General features: G+C 36.4%; 1 protein-coding gene across 9 annotated transcripts in view; it reads right to left on the bottom strand.

Annotated features, from left to right (window-relative positions):
• Positions 1 to 20353, bottom strand: part of LOC112677168 (spermatid perinuclear RNA binding protein) — a 146781-nt gene that overhangs the window by 69019 nt on the left and 57409 nt on the right. For 7 of the 9 annotated variants that reach the window (XR_007413109.1, XR_007413108.1, XR_007413107.1 and 4 more), the window contains exons 2-4: positions 6750 to 6806; positions 5426 to 5594; positions 1626 to 1846 (exon numbers count right to left, since the gene is read on the bottom strand). Coding sequence is in view for 6 of the 9 variants with exons in the window: in XM_049114472.1 (XP_048970429.1) it covers positions 1626 to 1846; positions 5426 to 5428 (224 nt within the window). In the remaining 3 variants the exon portion in view is untranslated. The remainder of the gene's footprint in view (positions 1 to 1625; positions 1847 to 5425; positions 5595 to 6749; positions 6807 to 20353) is intronic. The other 2 variants (XM_049114473.1, XM_049114475.1) reach the window with 1 other exon arrangement.

The raw sequence follows: 20353 nt of genomic DNA, 5'->3' as shown, positions 1-20353 counted from the left end.
ACATCAGGAGCTCGATCCATGTCTTTTACTGGGAAACAGCTCTGTTCTTAGAAGATGTGCCTGCTTCTGTTTTATACAAAATAAGGACCTAAACATTCTGCACTCCTTGAGTTCCAACACATGTGAAGAATCAAGACAAGCGCTCAATCTGGGACTGTTCACAAAGACAGTCCAGAGAACCCGTACACACAGAGCTACATTCACAAGTCCAAATGAAAGTGTGGAGCACGTTAAGGTTTAAAAACCTTTGAAATACAGTGACTTGATCCAGTTAAGCAAATGTCTGCTGAAGACTTTTCAAAAGTCTTTTAAAAACAAACAGAAGAAGTATTAAAAAGGCCTGAATTCCAGCGATAAATGAAACTCCCCTTAAAAAAGGTAAATTTTATGTTATACATATTTTTATCAAAAATTTTTTAAAAGTTTTTGAAAGGGCATAAACACATTCCAAAGTACAATGTAAATATGGAGTGCAGGACTATTTAACTTGCACAGGGTTTGGGATATACAGCGCTAGGCTACTGAATACTACTACCAATTAACATAAACCTCAAAATTTGGCAGTATCTATTTTAAAGCCATCATACGCAAGAAAAACTGAATTACTGCCAAGAACCTTCAAGCTGACAAGGTAATATACACAGTGTAGATATTATCTATAAATAGTTAACAAAATCAAAGAATTAGGTTCTTCAGCTGAAAACTGATACCAGTTATCTTGCATCTGAAGATGAAAAGGTTACACTATCTTTCATGAAGAAAATCAATTTATCAATACTTCCCCATTATTATCTATTTATCACATTTAGAATCGAAAGTTGGAGAAAAAAATCCTATAACCTCTATCTTTAATTTATAAGTTGCAGCCAAAGAAATGCTCTTAATCCTACAAATACAGTAAAATCAAATGAGCTGCTTTTTCAAAGTAAGTCATACTTATCCCAATTTTAGTAACATTGCTCAAAACAGTAAGCTTAGTATGACATACAGTTTCATGATCTGACTCCAGTTATCATATAGCTTCATCTCACTCATCTCTTATTATTGTTACATCACTGAGAATACTCTGCTATAATTGCTGAAGGGTCTGACTCCTGTTAATCTTTCATTCATTCCACAAATATCCAATGAGCATTTACTAAATGCCAGACACTGTGCTGAATCCTGGGAATCAACAAGGTGGATGTGGTCAAAATACATTTAGAACACATTTTCCTATATTCTTTCTTCTCCACCAGGATTTTTTAAATGCCTTAAAAAAAATAACATTTTATGATTTCCCCAGAGACCTACTATTTATTTCTGAATTTAGGAGGTGAACCAACACATGAAAAAGGTGACATTTCATAATCTCCAAAACATTACAATTCTAAAGGGCTTGGTGCATTCTTAAAAGGCATCCTGAACAAATCCATCTTCTTTTCCTGGTCTAATCATTACTTCTTTCTTGCTTTCCTTTCAAATGTAACTTGGAAAAATTCCACAAACATTTACTTCCTTGTTTATACTCATATAAATGAGAAAACCTAAAGAATATCATATACCAAATAAAACCTAGTGGGATAGGACTCTGAGCTTTTTCTGAGCACTGCAGTAAAGCATCACAAAGGTCAGGCCACACTCACTTGGAATAGGCATCTACAGCCTCATCCTTCTTCACTTCTATCTCACCCTCTGTTTTTGTGCCTTTATTTGTTTCATCCAGCCAATCTGAGACATGTTTAAGGGCACATTCAACAGTAGACACCATATTCTGAACAGCTTCAAGTTCCTCTGGAGATGGATAGATTGTTGAATGTTTCACCATAACATGGCGATCATCATTGGCAAAAGATCTAATAGATCTCTGTCAGAAGAAAGAAAACAATAAAAGTAATGCTACCTGAAAAGTATGATATATAAATATATTTAAGTCAATTCATAGCATTAATTGTCAAGCCATCATGAAATGGTTAATGTTGAGAAAATTAAAAAATTGTAAAAAATTGTATAGGAATGAAAGTAAAACCTCATTCTACTGAACTCCAAACCAGAAAATTAGAAATCTTTCATTCATGTTTGGTAAGATTCATCCAAGTCACCCTCAGTATCATGTACATGCTACCTTTTAGCTGAATCGAGTTAGAGACTTCAAAAATGATCATCTGTATTACATATCGTCTGTGAGAAAAACATACTTCCTAGCTTTAACAAAGTCTCTAGGAATGCATGATGGTGACTCATGATACCCAACCACTCCTTTCCAAACTGCTGAAGACTTGCACCTTGAAAAATTGAAATGTCATAATACAGTAATAATGTAAAATACAAAGGTATGTGTTAACACTATAGAAATTCTAAACTGTGGATCAAGACGCCTGAGTGTCTCAGCAGTTGAGCATCTTCCTTCGGCTCAGGGCATGATCCGGGGGTCCTAGGATTGAGTCCCACATCAGCTCCTTGAAGGGAGCCTGCTTCTCCCTCCACTATGTCTCTACCGCTCTCTATATCTCTCATGAATAAATAAATAAAATCTAAAAAAAAAAAAAAAAAAAAACAACTATGGATCACATTAGAATTCTATTTACTATTTGGTATTCAAACCTTTAGTGCAAGGCCTTAATTTTTAAAATAGATTAGCAGGAGGCATTTCAAACTCCAAAATGGGGAAAATACATACTACAAAAGAATAAACTTCCCAAAGTAATTTACAAATGTATTACATTGTCAATCAAAATCCCCTCAAGATAGTTTTACTTAATACTCAACAAAAATCATTTTAAACCTCATTTGGAGGAAAAAAACAAATCAATGAAAGTACCAAGAAATATTCTACAAAGATGGATGAATGGTACCATTAAACCAAAACAAAATATCAAAACTTTAAAAAGCAATAATTAAAATGACACGCTGGCCCAGAAATCAGTGGAGATTAAAGTCTAGAAATAGAATGAATTTCATGAAAATTTAATAGAGTAGACCCTTCACCCTCATGACACACTTCCAAAAACTTTTGAATATCTCCAAATTTACAAATACCATGAGGACACTTATACCAGTACACTGCAAAATGAACAGGGATAACTTGGTGAGTTTCCATGAGGCCCAAAGTATTCCCTTTAAAAGCTGGCTATAGTGTCTTTACTTACATGAACTTATGTGCTAGATGGTAAATATTTTGTTCTAAAGTCTACCACAAACTAAAATAGTCTCAATTCCTTATCAGTCCTGTCTCTTTTGTTGTTTTTGTTTGAACATTGGTGTTTAAAAATCATACTAACTTGGTACTGTACTACTGTCCCCTATAAAATGAAACAAACTATAACTAAAAAGGTAAGTGGTTTTTTGAAACCATCAATTATTATGGAATAAAAGGACTGAAGTCAATCACAAAGCTTTCCTTTTTTCTAGATAAAAGCCATTTCTGTCTAGATTTCTTCCTTGCTCACAGTCCAAAACCAGTTTTCTAACTGGAGTCTTTTGCCACAAAGAAACAAACTCTTTAAATCACTTCTTGAGATTTACTCACATATCTCAAAATAAGCAACAAGAAAACAAAATTTGAGAAAACAAATTGGAGATGCCAGGCTGTTCTAGAGATTAATTATCAAATTATTTGACTTGGGACGCCTGGGTGGGCTCAGTGGTTGAGCGTCTGCTTTTGGCTCAGGGCATGATCCCGGATCCCGGGATCAAGTCCCGCATCAGACTCTATGGAGAGCCTGCTTCTCCCTCTGCCTGTGTCTCTGACTCTCTCTGCGTTTCTCATGGATAAATAAATAAATCTTTTTTAAAAAATTTTTTGTCTTGCTCTTTACAGAAGAAGAAATTAACTAATTTTTTAGTTCTGAATGGTAAAGGAAACATGTTAACTTGGGATATTCTCTTTTAGTTTTATGGTGAATTACTAAGTTACTTAGCTAAATTACTTGGTCCTGCACACTGGCTTCATCTAACAAAATTATACACTGCTATATACCACAAACCTTTGGTGTTTCTCTCACATATAAAGATTGCCAATGTTAAATCCAAAAATGTTAAATCCAAGACCCTACTGTTTGTGACACAACAAGCATCATGAAACAATGATGAAAGGAAGAATAAGCAGTATTACCAAAAAAAGAAGAAAAACTTGGGGAGTCTAAATGGATTTGTTTCAAGATATAAAAAACTAAATAGGAAAGAACTATGTAGAAACAGATAGTTATCATTCAAATCTAAGATCTAAGCAGTAAAGCAATAGTGGAAATTGGAAAACACCTACCAACTGAATTATGTAAACACAAAATTATGTAAACACCAGAAAGTCTAAACTAAATTTAAAATAAATAAACTAGGAAAGGAGTTTTTATCGACTATGACAGTATTAAAAAGCATTTAAATTTTAAGAAAATCAAGACTATTTATAATAAATATAAGCTGAAGAGGCACCTAATTCATATTTAAGGAAAACACAAGACACGGTATACTTTCTTACACCTCACCTAAAACTAAATGACAGAAAATCCCAAGTTAATTAACATTTTTTTCCCACCCTCTAGAACTAAAATATTTGGAGAATTTCTTCTCTAAAGAGCAAGTCAACTAAGTTATAATCCATAGAACAAATTTTTTTAAAAAAATCAACTAACACTTAAAGAAATACCATCAGACTTGCTAAACAACATATTTCAAACATACTGATGATTAATATTTTTGTGCCTTTTCTCCCACTTATAACATCTTTTTTTAAGCCTTTTCTCACTTATACTTAGGGGAAAAATTCACACAACATCCTCCAGAGCCAAAATACTAGAAGAAAAAAAATCAACATATTTTTACCAATGCAAACACTAGGCACCATAGATTATGATCTCATCTAATATCTCATCCAATTTGAGTATGAACTTTCCACAAAAAAAAAAAAGCAAGATTTCCCTGAGGTTAGGTTCAGTGCTCCCAATACACTCAACATTTGACCCTATTATTTTGAAAACATGGAAAAAAGGTAACTTTTTGAGTTTAATACTCAAATATTTCATAAATTCTTATACCATTCATATCACTCATTAAAGGATTGGTTCAAGATTTCTCATTTCCATTGGAAAAAATTGAACTTCAGGTAGAAGACTAGAGAAAAATTACATAATTTCAAGGTCACCTAAAGCCATCCTTATTATCAGTTTGCTAATGCCAGTATTATCAGAAAATTTACTTATGAGCCTTTCCTCCTTTGTATTTAATAATATATGGCCTCAAGGCTCATGGGGCTCCCTCTTGTGGTTTAAAGGGCTCATAATAAATCTGAACTCATTGGCTTTGCTTAAATAGTAGAGTGCCATCTTCATCTGATGCACTAGAGCCAAAAATTAACACCATTGTTTTTCACTTGCCCTCACTATTAACATTTCCAATTTTAACTACTGGAATTTTACAATGAAATTATGGAAATATAGATAATACCTACCATGGTTTTCTATAGTGTTTTAGCTTCTTTTTCCAATCCCTTCCCCACTTTCTTGTCGTCTTCACTAGACACTGTTTTATGTGACAGTACCTCCTCATAAGCCTGAGTCCTCTGACAACTCAGAGTCAATATGGCAAAGATGTTTGAAGACTTATTCTCTGGAATACACCTGCAAGAGAAAAAAACAACTTTTCAGAAATGCTTATTTACAGTTAGTTTTATATCCAAAATTTGGAGCCCATATGTTATTGACCAAAAGGAAATACTCGTTATAAAGTGACCTCATTTCAAACAAAAAGCTAGCATATCTGCATATCTTTTGAGGGCTTGGGGCCAAGAGACTAAGTAAATGGCCAAATAAGTAAGCCTCCTGGTAAGCCACAATGTGGCAACTGGCTGACTTGTACTCAATGAGATAAAGAGACACAGATTCAGTAAAGTAGTACTACCTGAAAAAGTAATACTACTACTGATGGCAACACACTGCAATTAATGATGAGCTTTTCAATTAGAAACTAGCATTAGCCAGACCTATCCAAAAAAGTAGTTAATATACCAGAAAATACACCACCATCATTGTTTGAAACCATGAAGCTTTTCCATTTGATACCGCCAGTACACACTGGCACAATGTTTCTTCTTTAATAATCATTTTTAGGCCTAAAATTCAGAATGCTTTTCTGCTCTGTTCCCCTAACTCTTGAGAGACTCTGCCTCCTGACTTCAACCTATATGTGCTGTTCTGACAAACTCCTGAATATTCACTAGAACCTGACTTCATTACCCGTGGATGACTCTCACAAAATCCCACTGTGTATTTCTGCCTAGAGGCCGAATCACTATTCTATTACCCCTTTGCTCCATCTTTATGAGATTTTATTCCATATAGAGTAAAAGTAAACTCTTCTAAGCACTGATGAAATCCTTACAAGATTATAAGCCAAGATGTTAAAGAAAAACAAAAAACTAGAAAGCAACCATCGAACATGCTTAGCTACATGGATATCACCACAAAATATATAAACTCACCAAAAATAGCTTCCTCTTCATCTCAATTATCTTTCCTTTAAATTTCATTTAAACAAGGAAACCCCCTCTGCTTTTGTCTGTAACAGTTTCCTAATACTATCAGCTGCTCTCTTAAAGAAAAAAATCCTTGGGGTGCTTGGTGGCACAGCTGGTTAAGCATCTGACTCTTGGTTTCCATCAAGGTCATGATCTCAGGGTCCTGAGAGCAAGCCCCATATCACGCTCTATGCTCAGCACAGAGTCTACATAAAACTCTCTCTCCCTCTACCTCTGTCCCTCCTCCCTCCTGGCTCACCTGCTCTCGTGCTCTCTCTCTCTCTTTCTTCTCTCTCTCTCTCTCTAATAAACAAATCTAAAACAAAAAAAAAATTATCAGTTTTGAGGTTTTGAAACCAGTAAAGTTACATTTAACACTTCCCAATTACTACACATGAAAAAACAAACACACAAATGATACTGTGACCCACACGCAAAACTATTCATATCTATCCTGTAACCAACTTCCCTGACTCTACAAAATCCACCTGAAATAAGCTACTGAAACTTCACTTAAAAAAAAAAAAAAAAGTCATGTAACTGAACCAATCAACTGGACTTAACTTATCATACCTATCACACGAAGGTAGGGAGGGAACATACACATGCTGCCAATTCAGAGGGTCTTTTCATACAACAAAGTTAAGAAACAATCTAAAACAAGATCTGATGGCAAGACACATCTCAGAGATCCTGTGTAAAGACTACATAAAGAAGTCTTCGGCATTTCCCATTCCCAACCCTACTTCATCAATCTAGCAGATTCAACCATTCAGCATTTAAGCTATGAATCCAGCAGCCAAAAAAGATTGCTATGTGTTCAGCTGAGAACTGACAGCAAAGTTCAAATCCTTTATTCTGTAAAAAGATAAAGTCAAAAATTCTACCATATTAAGAAAGTAGACTGAAAGCAGGGAAGAATGCTAAGAAAAAGCTAATGTAGTGGAGAAATTATGAATCACCAATAACAAGATACAGCATTCTTCAATCATTTAGCACAGAGAGAAACCACCCTACACATACATCAAGCAGCTCTGGGAACTTTTTAGGGTATTACAGTATAGTGCAATAATCCACGACAAAAGCAGTATGTATCTCAAAATTATATTGTTGGTGCTATAAAAGCAACTCAGAAATCGTCTGGCCCAACTCTACCCAGTTTATCTACCTGCTACAAATGAACTACTAAAGAGATATTAAAGTCATACAACTAATCAGGGACACAGGCCTCCTGATCCAGAACCTAAATCACAGCCCAATGCTTTTTCCTTTCTGTATCAACCTGATTGAGGAAAAAAAAAAGTAAATTATATTTGGTAGACTATAAGGTAATAGGGAGAAACTCCACACATTTTTAAAGAGTTTCTCTTAAAAAAAAAAAAAAAAAAAAAACTTAACAGTGGATAAAATTCTGGCCTTGAAATAAAAAAATTTCAACTTTGCCATTAATAGCTATGTGAGTTTAGAAAGTTATGACTCAGAAAATCAGTTTCTTTGGGTTTCAGTTTCTTTTATCTATGAAATGAGGAAATATTCCACTACTAATTAATAGGTAACATTTATGTAACTCATAATATTCTGTAGCAGGCACTATTCTAAGAGCTTTTCATACACTGACTTATTTAATTCTCACAACAATTTCAATTACTATCTCCATTCACACATAAGGAAACTAGAGCATAAAGAGGTAATATAACCTAATTAAAAACACAAGGCAAAAGTACAGTACAGTAAAGCCAAGATTCAAACCTAGACAACCTCTTTCAATGATATTTTTGCTCTCAAGGCACTTACACTTACATTAAGGGATAAACTTTAGCAATTTCAAAAAATATGTCTATGTGAATTACAAAGGCTGTACAGTACACAGGCTTTAGAGCCAAACAGGCCTAGATTCAAGAACCAGCCTTGCCACTTCACAAAGCTCTGAGTCAGAGCTTTTTTACCTGTGCAATGGGGTAAATAGATTCAAACTAAATGAAAAATACCTAAAAGTATCTGCCAAATAGTATACACTCAATAAATGGCTTCAGAAGGGGAATAAAATCCTCAAATATCAAACAAAATGTGTTGTTTATATATCAGATATGTGTAACTTTAAAACCAGAGTCTAGAAAAATATGAGGTGTGCTCTACTTTTTAATAAATGAGAGTAGCTTTATGCAGCAGGTAGAATGTATATGTATAGGCATGTGTGTGAACATGCATCACTTTTTTTAAATCAAATACTGCTTTTTCAATTAATGGTTTCTTTTAAGAGTTTTTTGTTTATAGAAAAACTGAGTGGAAAGTAGAGAAAATCCCATATACCTCTTCTCCCTGCCATACACAGTTTCTCCTACTATTCACATCTTACATTAGTGTGGTACCATTGTTACAACTGATGAACAACCAATGTTTATATGATATTATTTTTTTAAAGATTTTATTTATTTATTTATTTATTTATTTATTTATTTATTTATTTATTTATTTATTTATTTGAGAGAGAACATGACTGGGCACGGGGGGAAGGAGAGGGAGAGGCAGACTCCTGCTGAGGAGGGAGCCCAACATGAGGCTTCATCCCAGGACCCTGGGATCATGACCTAAGCCAAAAACAGACACTTAACTGACTGAGCTACACAGGAGCCCCATTTATACAGTATTCTTAACTAAAGTCCACAGTTTACATTAGGGTTCTCTCTGTGTTGTACATTCTATAACTTGTGACAAATGTATAATGACATGCATCCACCATTACAGAATCATGCAGGGCAGTTTTACTGCCCTAAAAATCCCAAGCTCCACCTAGTCAACCCTCCCTCTTCCAAATGTCATATAGTTAAAATCATATGGTATATAGTCTTTTCAGATCGGCCTTTTTCATTTAGCAATATGCATTTATGATTCCTCCATTGACAATTCTTTTTATTGCTGAACAGTATTCTGGATGCACCACAGTTCATTTACTTACTTTAAGACATCTTGGTTGCTTCCAAGTTTTAGTAATTTGTGTGCTTATAAACATTTGTGTGCAGGTTTTTGTGTGGATATAGGTTTTCAACCCATTTGGGTATATACCAAGGAGCATGATAATGGAACCATGGTAAGACAATTTTTAATTTAGCCTTATAAGAAACTTCCAGGGGTGCCTGGGTGGCTCAGTCAGTTGAGCATCTGCCTTCAGCTCAGGTCATGGTCTAGGCGTCCTGGGATCAGGCACTGCACCAGACTCCCTGCTCAGCAGAGTTGGCTTCTCCTCTCCCTCCTCCCATTCATCCCCACTCGCGCACTTGCTCTCTCAAATAAATAAAATCCTTTAAAAAAGAAAAGAAACAAAAAAAAAAAAAAAAAAAAAAAAAGAAAAGAAACTTCTAGACTCTCCATGCAGCATGGCTGTACCATTTCACACTGCCATCAGCAATAAATGAGAGCCCCTGTTGTTCCACATCCTCATCAGTATTTAGCGGTGTCAAAGTTTTGGACTTGAGCCATTCTAATAGATGTAGAGCGGGATCTCATTGTTGCCTAATTTGGAATTCCCTGATGACATATAATGTTGAGTATCTTTTCATATGCTTGTTTGCCATCTATACATCCTCTTTGGTGATTTTTGAGCACCTATAATATGCCAGCCACTATTCTAGGCATTAGGATGCATCAGTGAAGATGAAAGACAAAAATCTCCACCTTTGTCATTTAAAAGCAGAGAGGGAAAAATAACAAAGCCATAAATGCAAAAATAAATTAGATAGTATGTTAGAAGGTGTGAAGTGGTAGGGAAAAGAAAGAAGAGGGGCCATGAAAGTACACTAAGGCAGCATCCAGAGAAGAAGACAACTTTACAGAGATGGTCAGCCTTTACTGAGAAGGTGACACCCAAGCAAAGAACTTGAATGGCTAGAGAAGGATGAGTAAAGGGAGAAAAGGGCAGCGAGGACAGAGGGGTGACAGTGAGGGACCAGATCACTAAGGACAGAGGTTGGTAAATTTTTTCTTTAAAGGACTAAATATTAAATAGCTTAGGCTTTTTGAGCCATTAGGTCTTTACTATTTAACTCTGCCTTTATAGTACAAATGTAGCCATAGACAAGATGTGAACAACAAATGTAGCCATAGACAAGATGTGAACAAATGGGAGTGGCTGTGTTCCAATAAATCTACTTACGGGAATAGAAATCTTGATTTCATATAATGTTCACGTCACAAAATCCCCTTTTTTTAACCATTTTAAAATGTAAAAACCAAAAAAAAATAAAATAAAATAAAAATAAAAATAAAATAAAATGTAAAAACCATTCTTAGCCTGCAGGTCATATAAAAAAAGGCAGTGGGCCAAATTTAGTCCACGAACCATAGTCTGTCAGCTTCTAATACAGGGGGTCCTTCTAGTCATTTTAAAGACTGTGGCTTTCACTAAAAGTAAGATAGGGAACCCTTACAGGGTTCTGAGCAGAGTAATAATACCAGATTCATGTTTTTAAAATGTCACTATGACTGCCATGTTGAAATACTTAATAGAGAAGGCAAAAATGAAGAAAGGAGACCACGGGGAGGTTTAGTATATATATCCTGAAAGGAAAGATGACAGGACTTCCTAACAAAATGGACATGTGAGTGTGAGTAAACTGGAAACATTGGTATTAACTTCATTGGCCTGAGCAGATGAGTTAGGAAAGATGAAAGGAGAGCTGGTTTGGGGATTAAGATTAGGAATTCAGCTTTGTACATGCTGAATTCCAGATACTGGAATTAGATATATTAAGTGGGCAACTGGATATGAAACTATAGTTACTTTAGAAGAGAGGTCCAGTATAAAGGTAGCATATAAAGCCACAAGATCACCGAGGGAGTAGGTATACCAGTGAATGGGATAAAGCAGAAGAGGCACAACTACAGTCAGAGAAGTGGTGGCCTAAGAAGTAGGAGGAAAATAAGACTATGTTGTTCTGAAGGCAAAGTATAGAAAACTTATAAATAAGGCAAGCACCTTGAATTAAAAACAAGGAAAAAAAAACAAAAACAAAAAACAAGAAAAGGGATATACCATGAGAATGGAAATCCTGAGTTTTGCTCCTTGCTTTACTACAAAGGATGTTTCTAAATCAAAGATACCTATATTACAAAATCTAGTACACTACAGTGTCTTGTTTTACCATTTACCGGAACCTACCCTCTCCTACGTTATTTTCTCCCTACCCCAGCCCTTCTTTGGAGGAAACTAAACCCTGAGAACATCAAGTTCCCCCTTTAAAACCTCCCATGATTAATTATTACCTAAGCAACCAGCATTCCATTCATCCACTCTGTGTGGCACCAAGGTCCTCCATAAAACATTACTGTAATTCTTCCCCTGTCTTCTCTCACCACTGCGGTACCAGCCAAAATGAGAATAAAGACTCTTCCCCAGAACATCCTGCAATGTGCTACTGCCTAACTTTATATTCAACCTTTCCCTTACCTGGACTGCAACCTCTACTCAACGATGATCTGTCATTATTCTACTCAACTGTCCATCTCAAATCTACCTCTCCATGAAGCTTTACCTCGTACTTGAGATCAATATCATTTCTTCCTTCTTTGAGCCATCCAGCATTTTTTCAACCTCCTAATACCTGGCTTCAGTTATTTTTATTGTAAGTTTCTTAATGAAATAATTTATCTCCACAGCAACTCATACAATGACCTACGCTCAGGAGAGGCTCAATAAAAATCTGAATTCAACCCTAGATTTAGCTTTCCTTAGAGAGCACCTAACTACAGAATCTATCTGAAAGGTCACCATCTCTTCCCATATATTTCCATGGCAGTCATCATTACACTGATTTACAAGAATTTCTGACTCTTCCTCCATAAACACAAACTCTATTATATCATTTCATGAGTTATTTGACTAATTTCGCCCATCTTGGATTAATCCCTCAAATCCTCTCCCTTTCCTTCAGGACTTTACTACTTAGCTCACCGAAACACATTCAATTCCTACTCCTGGCATATTTCTTAGCAATTTCAGTAACCACAGAGATGGTGCTTCTAAAACTCTGCGCTCTCCATTCCTTATATTCCTTTCCTCCAATATTCTCATCTTCCTTCCTACTTTAGACAATACCCACTCCCTACCAAGGTTCCTAATGCCCTAAGTCTACCACCTTTCACAATCCCTCACCCTTTCCACACCCTCACTTACTTCTATCTTTATCTGACTGAAAGTACAAAATCCATCATTTGTCACTGATTCACACAACAACTCCTTTTGTTATTTATCCCCTCCTGACAAAACTCCAACTCTGCTTAAATCCAACCCTCCTGGCTATGCCTCACCAATAACCCTGGGCAGCTGGATATGACTTGGCAGGGGGGGTGGGGATAAGCACACAATTGTGCTTATTGGTTTTTTTTCTAAATTCATGATCTATCCCTCAAAAGGCCCAATAATCAATAGTTCTCAAACAGTACTGCAACCCTGAGGGATTTGAAAATGTGAGGCAGAGCTGGCAGAGTTTCTTGGTTGTCATAATGACTAGGTAAGTAATCCTAGCATTTGGTATCCCAGGATGCCAAACATCCTTCAATGTCCACATAGCCCCACTAGGAAAAAAAAATTTTTTTCAGAAGCACCTGGGTGGCTCAGTTGGTTAAGCAATCTCACTTCAGGGCAGCCCGGGTGGCTCAGCAGTTTAGCACCACCTTCAGCCCAGGGAGTGATCCTGGAGACCCGAGATGGAGTCCCACGTCAGGCTCCCTGCATGGAGCCTGCTTCTCCCTCTGCCTGTATCTCTGCCTCTCTGCCTCTCTCTCTCATGAATAAATAAATGAAAATACACTTTAAAAAAATAAAGCAATCTGACTTCAGCTCAGGTCATAATCTCACGGTCTTTGGATCAGCCCCAGTTGGGCTCCCTGCTGAGGGAGGGGTCTGCTCGTCCCTTTCCCTCTGCCCCCTGTGCACTCACATGTGTGCTCTCTCTCAAATAAATGAAGTCTTACCAAAGAAAAAAAAAAAAAGAAGAAGAAGAAGAAAGAAAGTTCACTTTCTTAACGATTATTTCACATCTTTTTTCAAACACCTATACGTCCCTCCCATATCCTCACAATTGACTGCTCATCCTGCTTTCTATTTCATTCAAAATAACACTGCTGCATCTTTTCCCATATATTCTTCCTCCTTATTACTATGAATGAATTGTTCCTATTCCTATTTAGTAGAGAGCTCTCAATGAATTGTTCCTATTCCTATTTAGTGGAGAGCCCTCAACTCAAACCCTACTAAATCCCATCTCCCTTTGCCTACTCAAGAATATGGCTCCAGTAATCATGCCCTTGGTTCTCTCTTGCATAACTTCCTTGACCTCTAGTTCCCTCTTTTAGAGCATAATTGAGTTTATACTTTTGGTTTCCATTTTCTCTCCTCTCATTTCTGTAATTCACCCCAATGCTCTACTAAAACAGCTCTTGGCAAGATCCCTAAGATTCCAATGGTGTTTAAATACTGTGAACAATTCTCAGTCCTCACCTTAGCTGATGTCTCTCAGCAACAAGTAACACAGCTAACTCCCTACTTAAAACATTTTACTTCCCTTGGCTTCCATCCAATATTATAACTATACTCCTAGTTCTCCTCCTACTTCATAAATTACTCCACTGGCTCCTTTCTTTTTATCTCCAGAGCCTCTAAATGTTTGGAATGCCTCAGAACTCAGCCCTCAAACTGAATCCCTTCACCACCGTACATGTACTCACTTGGCAATCTCACTCAGGCTTGAGACTTTAAATACCTCAAGGACCACCAAATTTATTTCACCATGAGTTCCAGATTCACAGTCAAATATACAATCAATAGATCTACCTGGATGTCTAATAAACATCTTAAATGTGCCCTAGACCAATTCCTGATCTGTCCCCCAAAAAACAAAAACAAACTTTGTTCCTTCCAGTGTTCCCTCACTCACAAAAAGGCAACTACACCCCTTTCCTCCAATAGCTTATGCCAAAAAGTCATCTGTGACAGTTATCTTCCCATCACACCCCACATCTAATCCATCACCAAATCTTTCACCTTTACCCTGTTCTCTTTACCTAGAACAACAGCATCCAGAGCATTCCCTTTAAAATTTAAATTACATGTCATTCTTTTTGAGTTTTTATTTAAATTCTAGTTAACATAATGCAATATTAGTTTCAAGAGTAGAATTTAGTGATTCATCATTTACATATAACACTCAGTGTTCATCACAAGTACCCTCCTTTATGTCCATCCCCCATTTAGTCCATCCCTCACCTACCTCCCCTCCAGCAACCCTCAGTTTTTTCTCTATAGTTAGGAATTTCTTATGGTTTGCCTCCCACTCTTTTTTTTTCCCTTCCCCTATGTTTATCTGTTTTGTTTCTTAGATTCCACATAGGAATGAAATCATGTGGTATGTCTCTCTGACTTATTTTGCTTAGCATAATACACTCTAGCTCCATCCACATCATTGCAAATGGCAAGGTTTCATTCTTTTTGATGGCTGAGTAATATTCCAGTGTCTGTGCATGTATACACATATTTTTTTCTTGGGGGGGAGGATTTTATTTATTTGAGAGAGAGAGAGAATGCACAAGCTAAGGGAGGGGCAAAGGGAGAGGAAGCAGCAGACTTCTCTTTGTGCCAGGAGCTAGATGTGCAGCTCGATCCCAGGACCCTCAATCATGAACTGAACTGAACTGAAGGTAGATGCATAACCAACTGGGCCATCCAGGCGCCCCTATACTACATCTTCTTTGACCATTCATCAGTTGATGGACATTTGAGATCTTTCCATAATTTGGATGTTGATAGGTCATGTCATTCTTTGCTCAAAATCTTCCAATGGTTTTCGGTCTGAGTAAACACTTCATATATAATGGCCTATAAATCAATAAATAATCTGATTCCTCTTAACTTCTTGGCCTCATTCCCCACTGCTTTCCTCTTCACTGATTATGTCCCGTCCACACTAGTACCCTTGCTATTTCTCAAACAATTCACAGCTTCCCCTCCTCAGAGCCTTTACATTTGCTATTTATTACCACAGATATGCATATACATCCTTCTCTTATGTTTTAGGTGTTTTCTCAAATGTCCTTATCATGAGCCTATCCTTGATCATCCTATAGAAAATAGCATCCCCTCTTCCAGCCCCTCTTTGAGCTGTTTATATCTCTCCATAGGATTTACCACTGACATGATATCTTTGCCTATTCTTTGTTTTGCACACCTAAAACAATGCTTGGCACAAAGGAGAAATTCAAATGAATTTCTCAAAATATTTTCTCATACAGCATTACATTCAATGTTCACAATACTGAAAAGCAGTAAAAAAATGTAATAAATGGTATATCTTATAATCTTTTAAAATATGAAAGCACAAATATACAAAATGCTAAATGACTTGTCTATGATCACACATCAGCAGAGCTATCCCTAGAACTGGGGTTGGGTCTCTGCATCTTTTCCAACTCACATCACTGTTCCCATGAGTAAATCAAGGACTAAGTGTGTATGTAATTTGGCACAGTGATCTTTAAAAGCTCAACCTGAAATCTAGTCCTTTATATCACAATCAAACATAAAGTAGCACCTGAACATGCCTCAATAGCTGTTTATTTTCTTTTCACTAAAAGGCTGTGATAGAGGGCATCAGATTACCTTTGAAATCTGCAGATCTTGTGACAAGTCTAATCAAAAGGAAAGAGGAGTAATGAATGTGCCAAGAAATAGTTAAAGTATTCAAGTATTCTCTGTCCTCCTGTGCTCACTGCAGCACACTTAACACTGAAGAGTAAACCAGTACCTTGGTATAAACAAGCTTCAAAGGGTGTCTTGGTTCTCAAAAGACTTTTTGTTGCCATTCTACAGAACAGAGCATAGCAAAGAAACCGTATCTGGAGAGGATGGACATGATTATTTTTCGTAATTAGTGAAGTTTGCAAAACAACCTCAGAAACTGCAATCTAGTTATAAACAAGCAGTAATGTTAAAAATCACCAATTTTAAAACAAGTAGAAGTTACTTTTCACCTTGACAAAATAAACAATTGGTTTTGACTCAAAAAATACATAAATTCACTAAGTATTATATCAATACAGAAAAATTTTCCATATATAACAGTACTAAAAATTAAGAGACAGATTAGATCCTTCAGTAATATAATAATTTAATTTCCAGACTCTTGCCAACACTCATTCTCCTCTTTCTGGCATCCTCTGCCACAGTTGGAAACTGTGTATCTAGGTCAGAAAAGACAAGTTGCTTTTCAGAACAGCTCAATATCTTTGGCACAAGTGTTGATATAACTCAATCCTTTCACAAACTCCTTTTAAAATACATTATGATGTAAATCACAAGATTAGTACTGTACAGACAGTACATGCAGGCTAATATTTAAGAAAAGGCACTGGAAAAAACATATGCTAGATTTACAAAACTGATATAGGTCATGAGTTTGAGCTCCACCTTGGGGATACAGATTACTAAAAAAGAAGTAAGTAAACTTAAAAAAGAAAAAACCTGATAGAGGCAATGGACTAAAGAAAAATATAAGGTAGCCAATACAATGTAATTAGTATAAGAGCAATGGGTTTAGGGTCAGAAGATCTGCCTTCCTATGCTCTGCTACTAATGAAATGGTCAATTTCAAACAAATCTCAACCTGAGTCTGATTTTTTTTTATTTATAAAGTAAAAGGATTAGACTACACGTAGATTAGTTTTCAGGTACAGTCTGTTTAAACATGATTCTGTAATAAACCAGAAATCTAAAAATACATTTTATATGAGACATATTAAATTTAATCCTTAAAAAGTATAGGTTTTTAAATGTAATCATATTTGAAATATTATATATAAAACTAAAAACTAAATAGTTGGGGAAATTTAAATATGGAATAATTTGATAACATTATAGAATTACCTTTAAAGGGTGATAATCGTATTGCATGGGTTTCTCTTCGTGGGGTGTTCATATCTAATTTGAGAGATACATACTATTTACAGATGAAATTACATGAAAACTTGGAATTTTTCTTTAGAATACTGTAGTTGAGGGCAGTCCCAGTGGCTAGCAGTTTAGCGCCACCTTCAGCCAAGGGCGTGCTCCTGGAGACCCGGGATCAAGTCCCACATATCAGGCTCCCTGTGTGGAGCCTGCTTCTCCCTCTGCCTGTTTCTCTGCCTACCCACCCCTCGTATGTGTGTGTGTGTGTGTGTGTGTGTGTGTGTGTGTGTGTGTGTGTCATGAATAAATAAATAAATAAATAAATAAATAAAATGTTTAAAAAAAAACTGTAGTTGAGAGGTTGCAGGATAATGAAATAAGACTGGACTTATGTTGCTAATTATTACAAACTGATGCCCATGGTTCATGGGCACTCTCTCTACTTGTATATGTTCAAGTATCTCCATAAGAGGAGGGGGTTTTTTTGTTTTTTTTTAAGATTTTTTAAATTTTTTATTCATGAGAGACACAGAGAGAGAGGCAGAGACACAGACAGAGGGAGAAGGAGGCTCCTCACAGGAAGCCCAAAGCAGGACTTGATCCCGGGACCCGGGGATCACAACCAGAGACAAAGGCACACATGCTTAACCACTGAGCCACCCAGGTACCCCCATATGAAGGTTTTTAAATAGGAGCAAATTTACCAAGAATCTGAACAGCCAATTTTCTTTTTTTTTTTTTTTTTTTATGATAGTCACAGAGAGAGAGAGAGGCAGAGACACAGGCAGAGGGAGAAGCAGGCTCCATGCACCGGGAGCCCGACGTGGGATTCGATCCCGGGTCTCCAGGATCGCGCCCTGGGCCAAAGGCAGGCGCCAAACCACTGCGCCACCCAGAGATCCCTGAACAGCCAATTTTCAATTTAGCTGTAGTAAAATGAGACTTTCATGTCATATTTTCTTCCAGCACAACATGTCTGTTTTAGAGAATCCATTATATTAAATCTGCACAAAACCAAAACTATAAAACCATCTTGGGAAGCAATTTAGTAATAACTGAAAGTCAAAGGTGCAGATACCCTACAGCAACAATACTATTTCTGGTTATGTTATAGAGAGAAATTCCAACACAAACACAGTAAGACAGGTTAAAATCAGTGTTCACTGCAGCACTTTTTACTCAAAAAACCCTGGAAACCTAAATGTCCATCAACAAGAGAATGATGATATAAACTGTGTAGTTAATTAATTACAGTGACATTTCATCATTTCTAAATCCACAACAATATTGGGTGGAAAAGCTAGTTTCAGAATAATATATACAAAGTGATTCCTTTTATAAAGCTAGAAAATGCATAAAATGTTATATACAATTTATGGATGAATTATTTTTAGTGTAAAAACCATTCAAGGTAAAGACAAAAAAATTCAGGAGTGGTTATCACTGGGAAAAGAAGAATAGAACAGCATCAAGGAGAGATACACAATAAAGCAAATTTGGCAAAATCCTAGTTTGTCAAAACGTTGTGTGTGGTAAGTATACATTATTTATTATATTCTATTTTGTCCGTATGCCCGAAACATTTTAGAATTTCAAAATATTTTAAAAATTATGCCCTCATGTATAAAATATTCAGAAACAAAAAGGAACCTTGGTCCTCTTGAGTAGAAAGTTATTTTAGCTCTTAGCATTTGAAAATTACCAAATCTTTCAATTTAAAATACTGATGTTGGATAGAAGATACAAGAAAGTTCCCCCATCAAAGAAGACTAAAAAGTTGTGTCTGTGTGTGTGCGCACCTGTATTTAAGTGGAATGAGACATATTCCTGCATATATATCCAGGGGAATAACCAAACACTTTTAAAGTATTAGAGAGTATAGGCTAAAGCCACTGTCACTGTTTGAAAGTACCAAAACCATACAAGAGGAATAATGTTTCAGAAACATTCTAATTCTAAATAAAGATCAAGTAGTACTTTTGTTAGGGCAACTATGGAAAGTCTAAGATGTTTCCCAAGTCTCTATAACCCTAGCAGAACTCAATTACCAAGTTCTGTCTCCACTAAAGATTTATCAGGATTTAAAAAAAAAAAAAAAGATTTATCAGGATTTGATTATAGGCTTTGTTATGCGAAGGTTCAGAGTAGGGTTTTACTCTTGAGCAGAAGTCGGAAAATCTTTTCTCACAGGGACAATGTAGTGAATACTGTAGGCTTCCCAGGCCTACAGTCTCAGTGGCAATACTGAACTTTGTCACTGTAGGATGAAAATAAACGGGTGTGGTTGTGTTTTAGTAAAACTTTATTGACATAGTTTGCCAATCCTTGCTTTACCTCAGTTCTTTCTAGTGTTTCACTCACATGCCCAAGGCGTCAAGCAGGTCTCTCTCTCTCAATTCTGCCTGGCCCAGAGTGCCAATATCTCACAATTGTACACCCTCTAGAATCTCTGTTCCATTCCCAACTCTAGGGCAGCCACTCTGATAAACCTCCTGGCCTTCTCCCCCAGGAACAGTCCAACTCTTCACCAAGAATTCATAAGGAACATACACAGAAACATTTAGGAACCCCTCCAATAGAGCTTCCTCTTTTCCAGTGTTCCTCCCTAAAGATTCTAGCCATTCTAACTGCCCCAAATTCTGACTCAACAGTTAGTCCACCATGCTCTGCCTGGATTCCAGCTCAAGAAATTGTTCTTAGGCAGAGAGCAGGGGCAATCATGGGACCCATTTCATGAATTTCAAGATCACAGGCCTATTGTCTAAAGCCTCAAATATTTTGTCCAGTTTCATATTTTTTTTGATGGCAGAAAGGCTAGTCCAGAACCAGAAGCTGTAGTCAATAAACATTCTAGTTTCTACTGTATATCAAAACCTCTCCTGAGGCATAGCTAAATCTGAAGCAATGGCATAATCCAAAGGACATCA

Source organism: Canis lupus, chromosome 9 (assembly GCF_003254725.2).
Source record: "Canis lupus dingo isolate Sandy chromosome 9, ASM325472v2, whole genome shotgun sequence".
Taxonomy (NCBI): Eukaryota; Metazoa; Chordata; class Mammalia; order Carnivora; family Canidae; genus Canis; species Canis lupus.
This window is presented reverse-complemented; position numbering and strand designations above follow the sequence as displayed.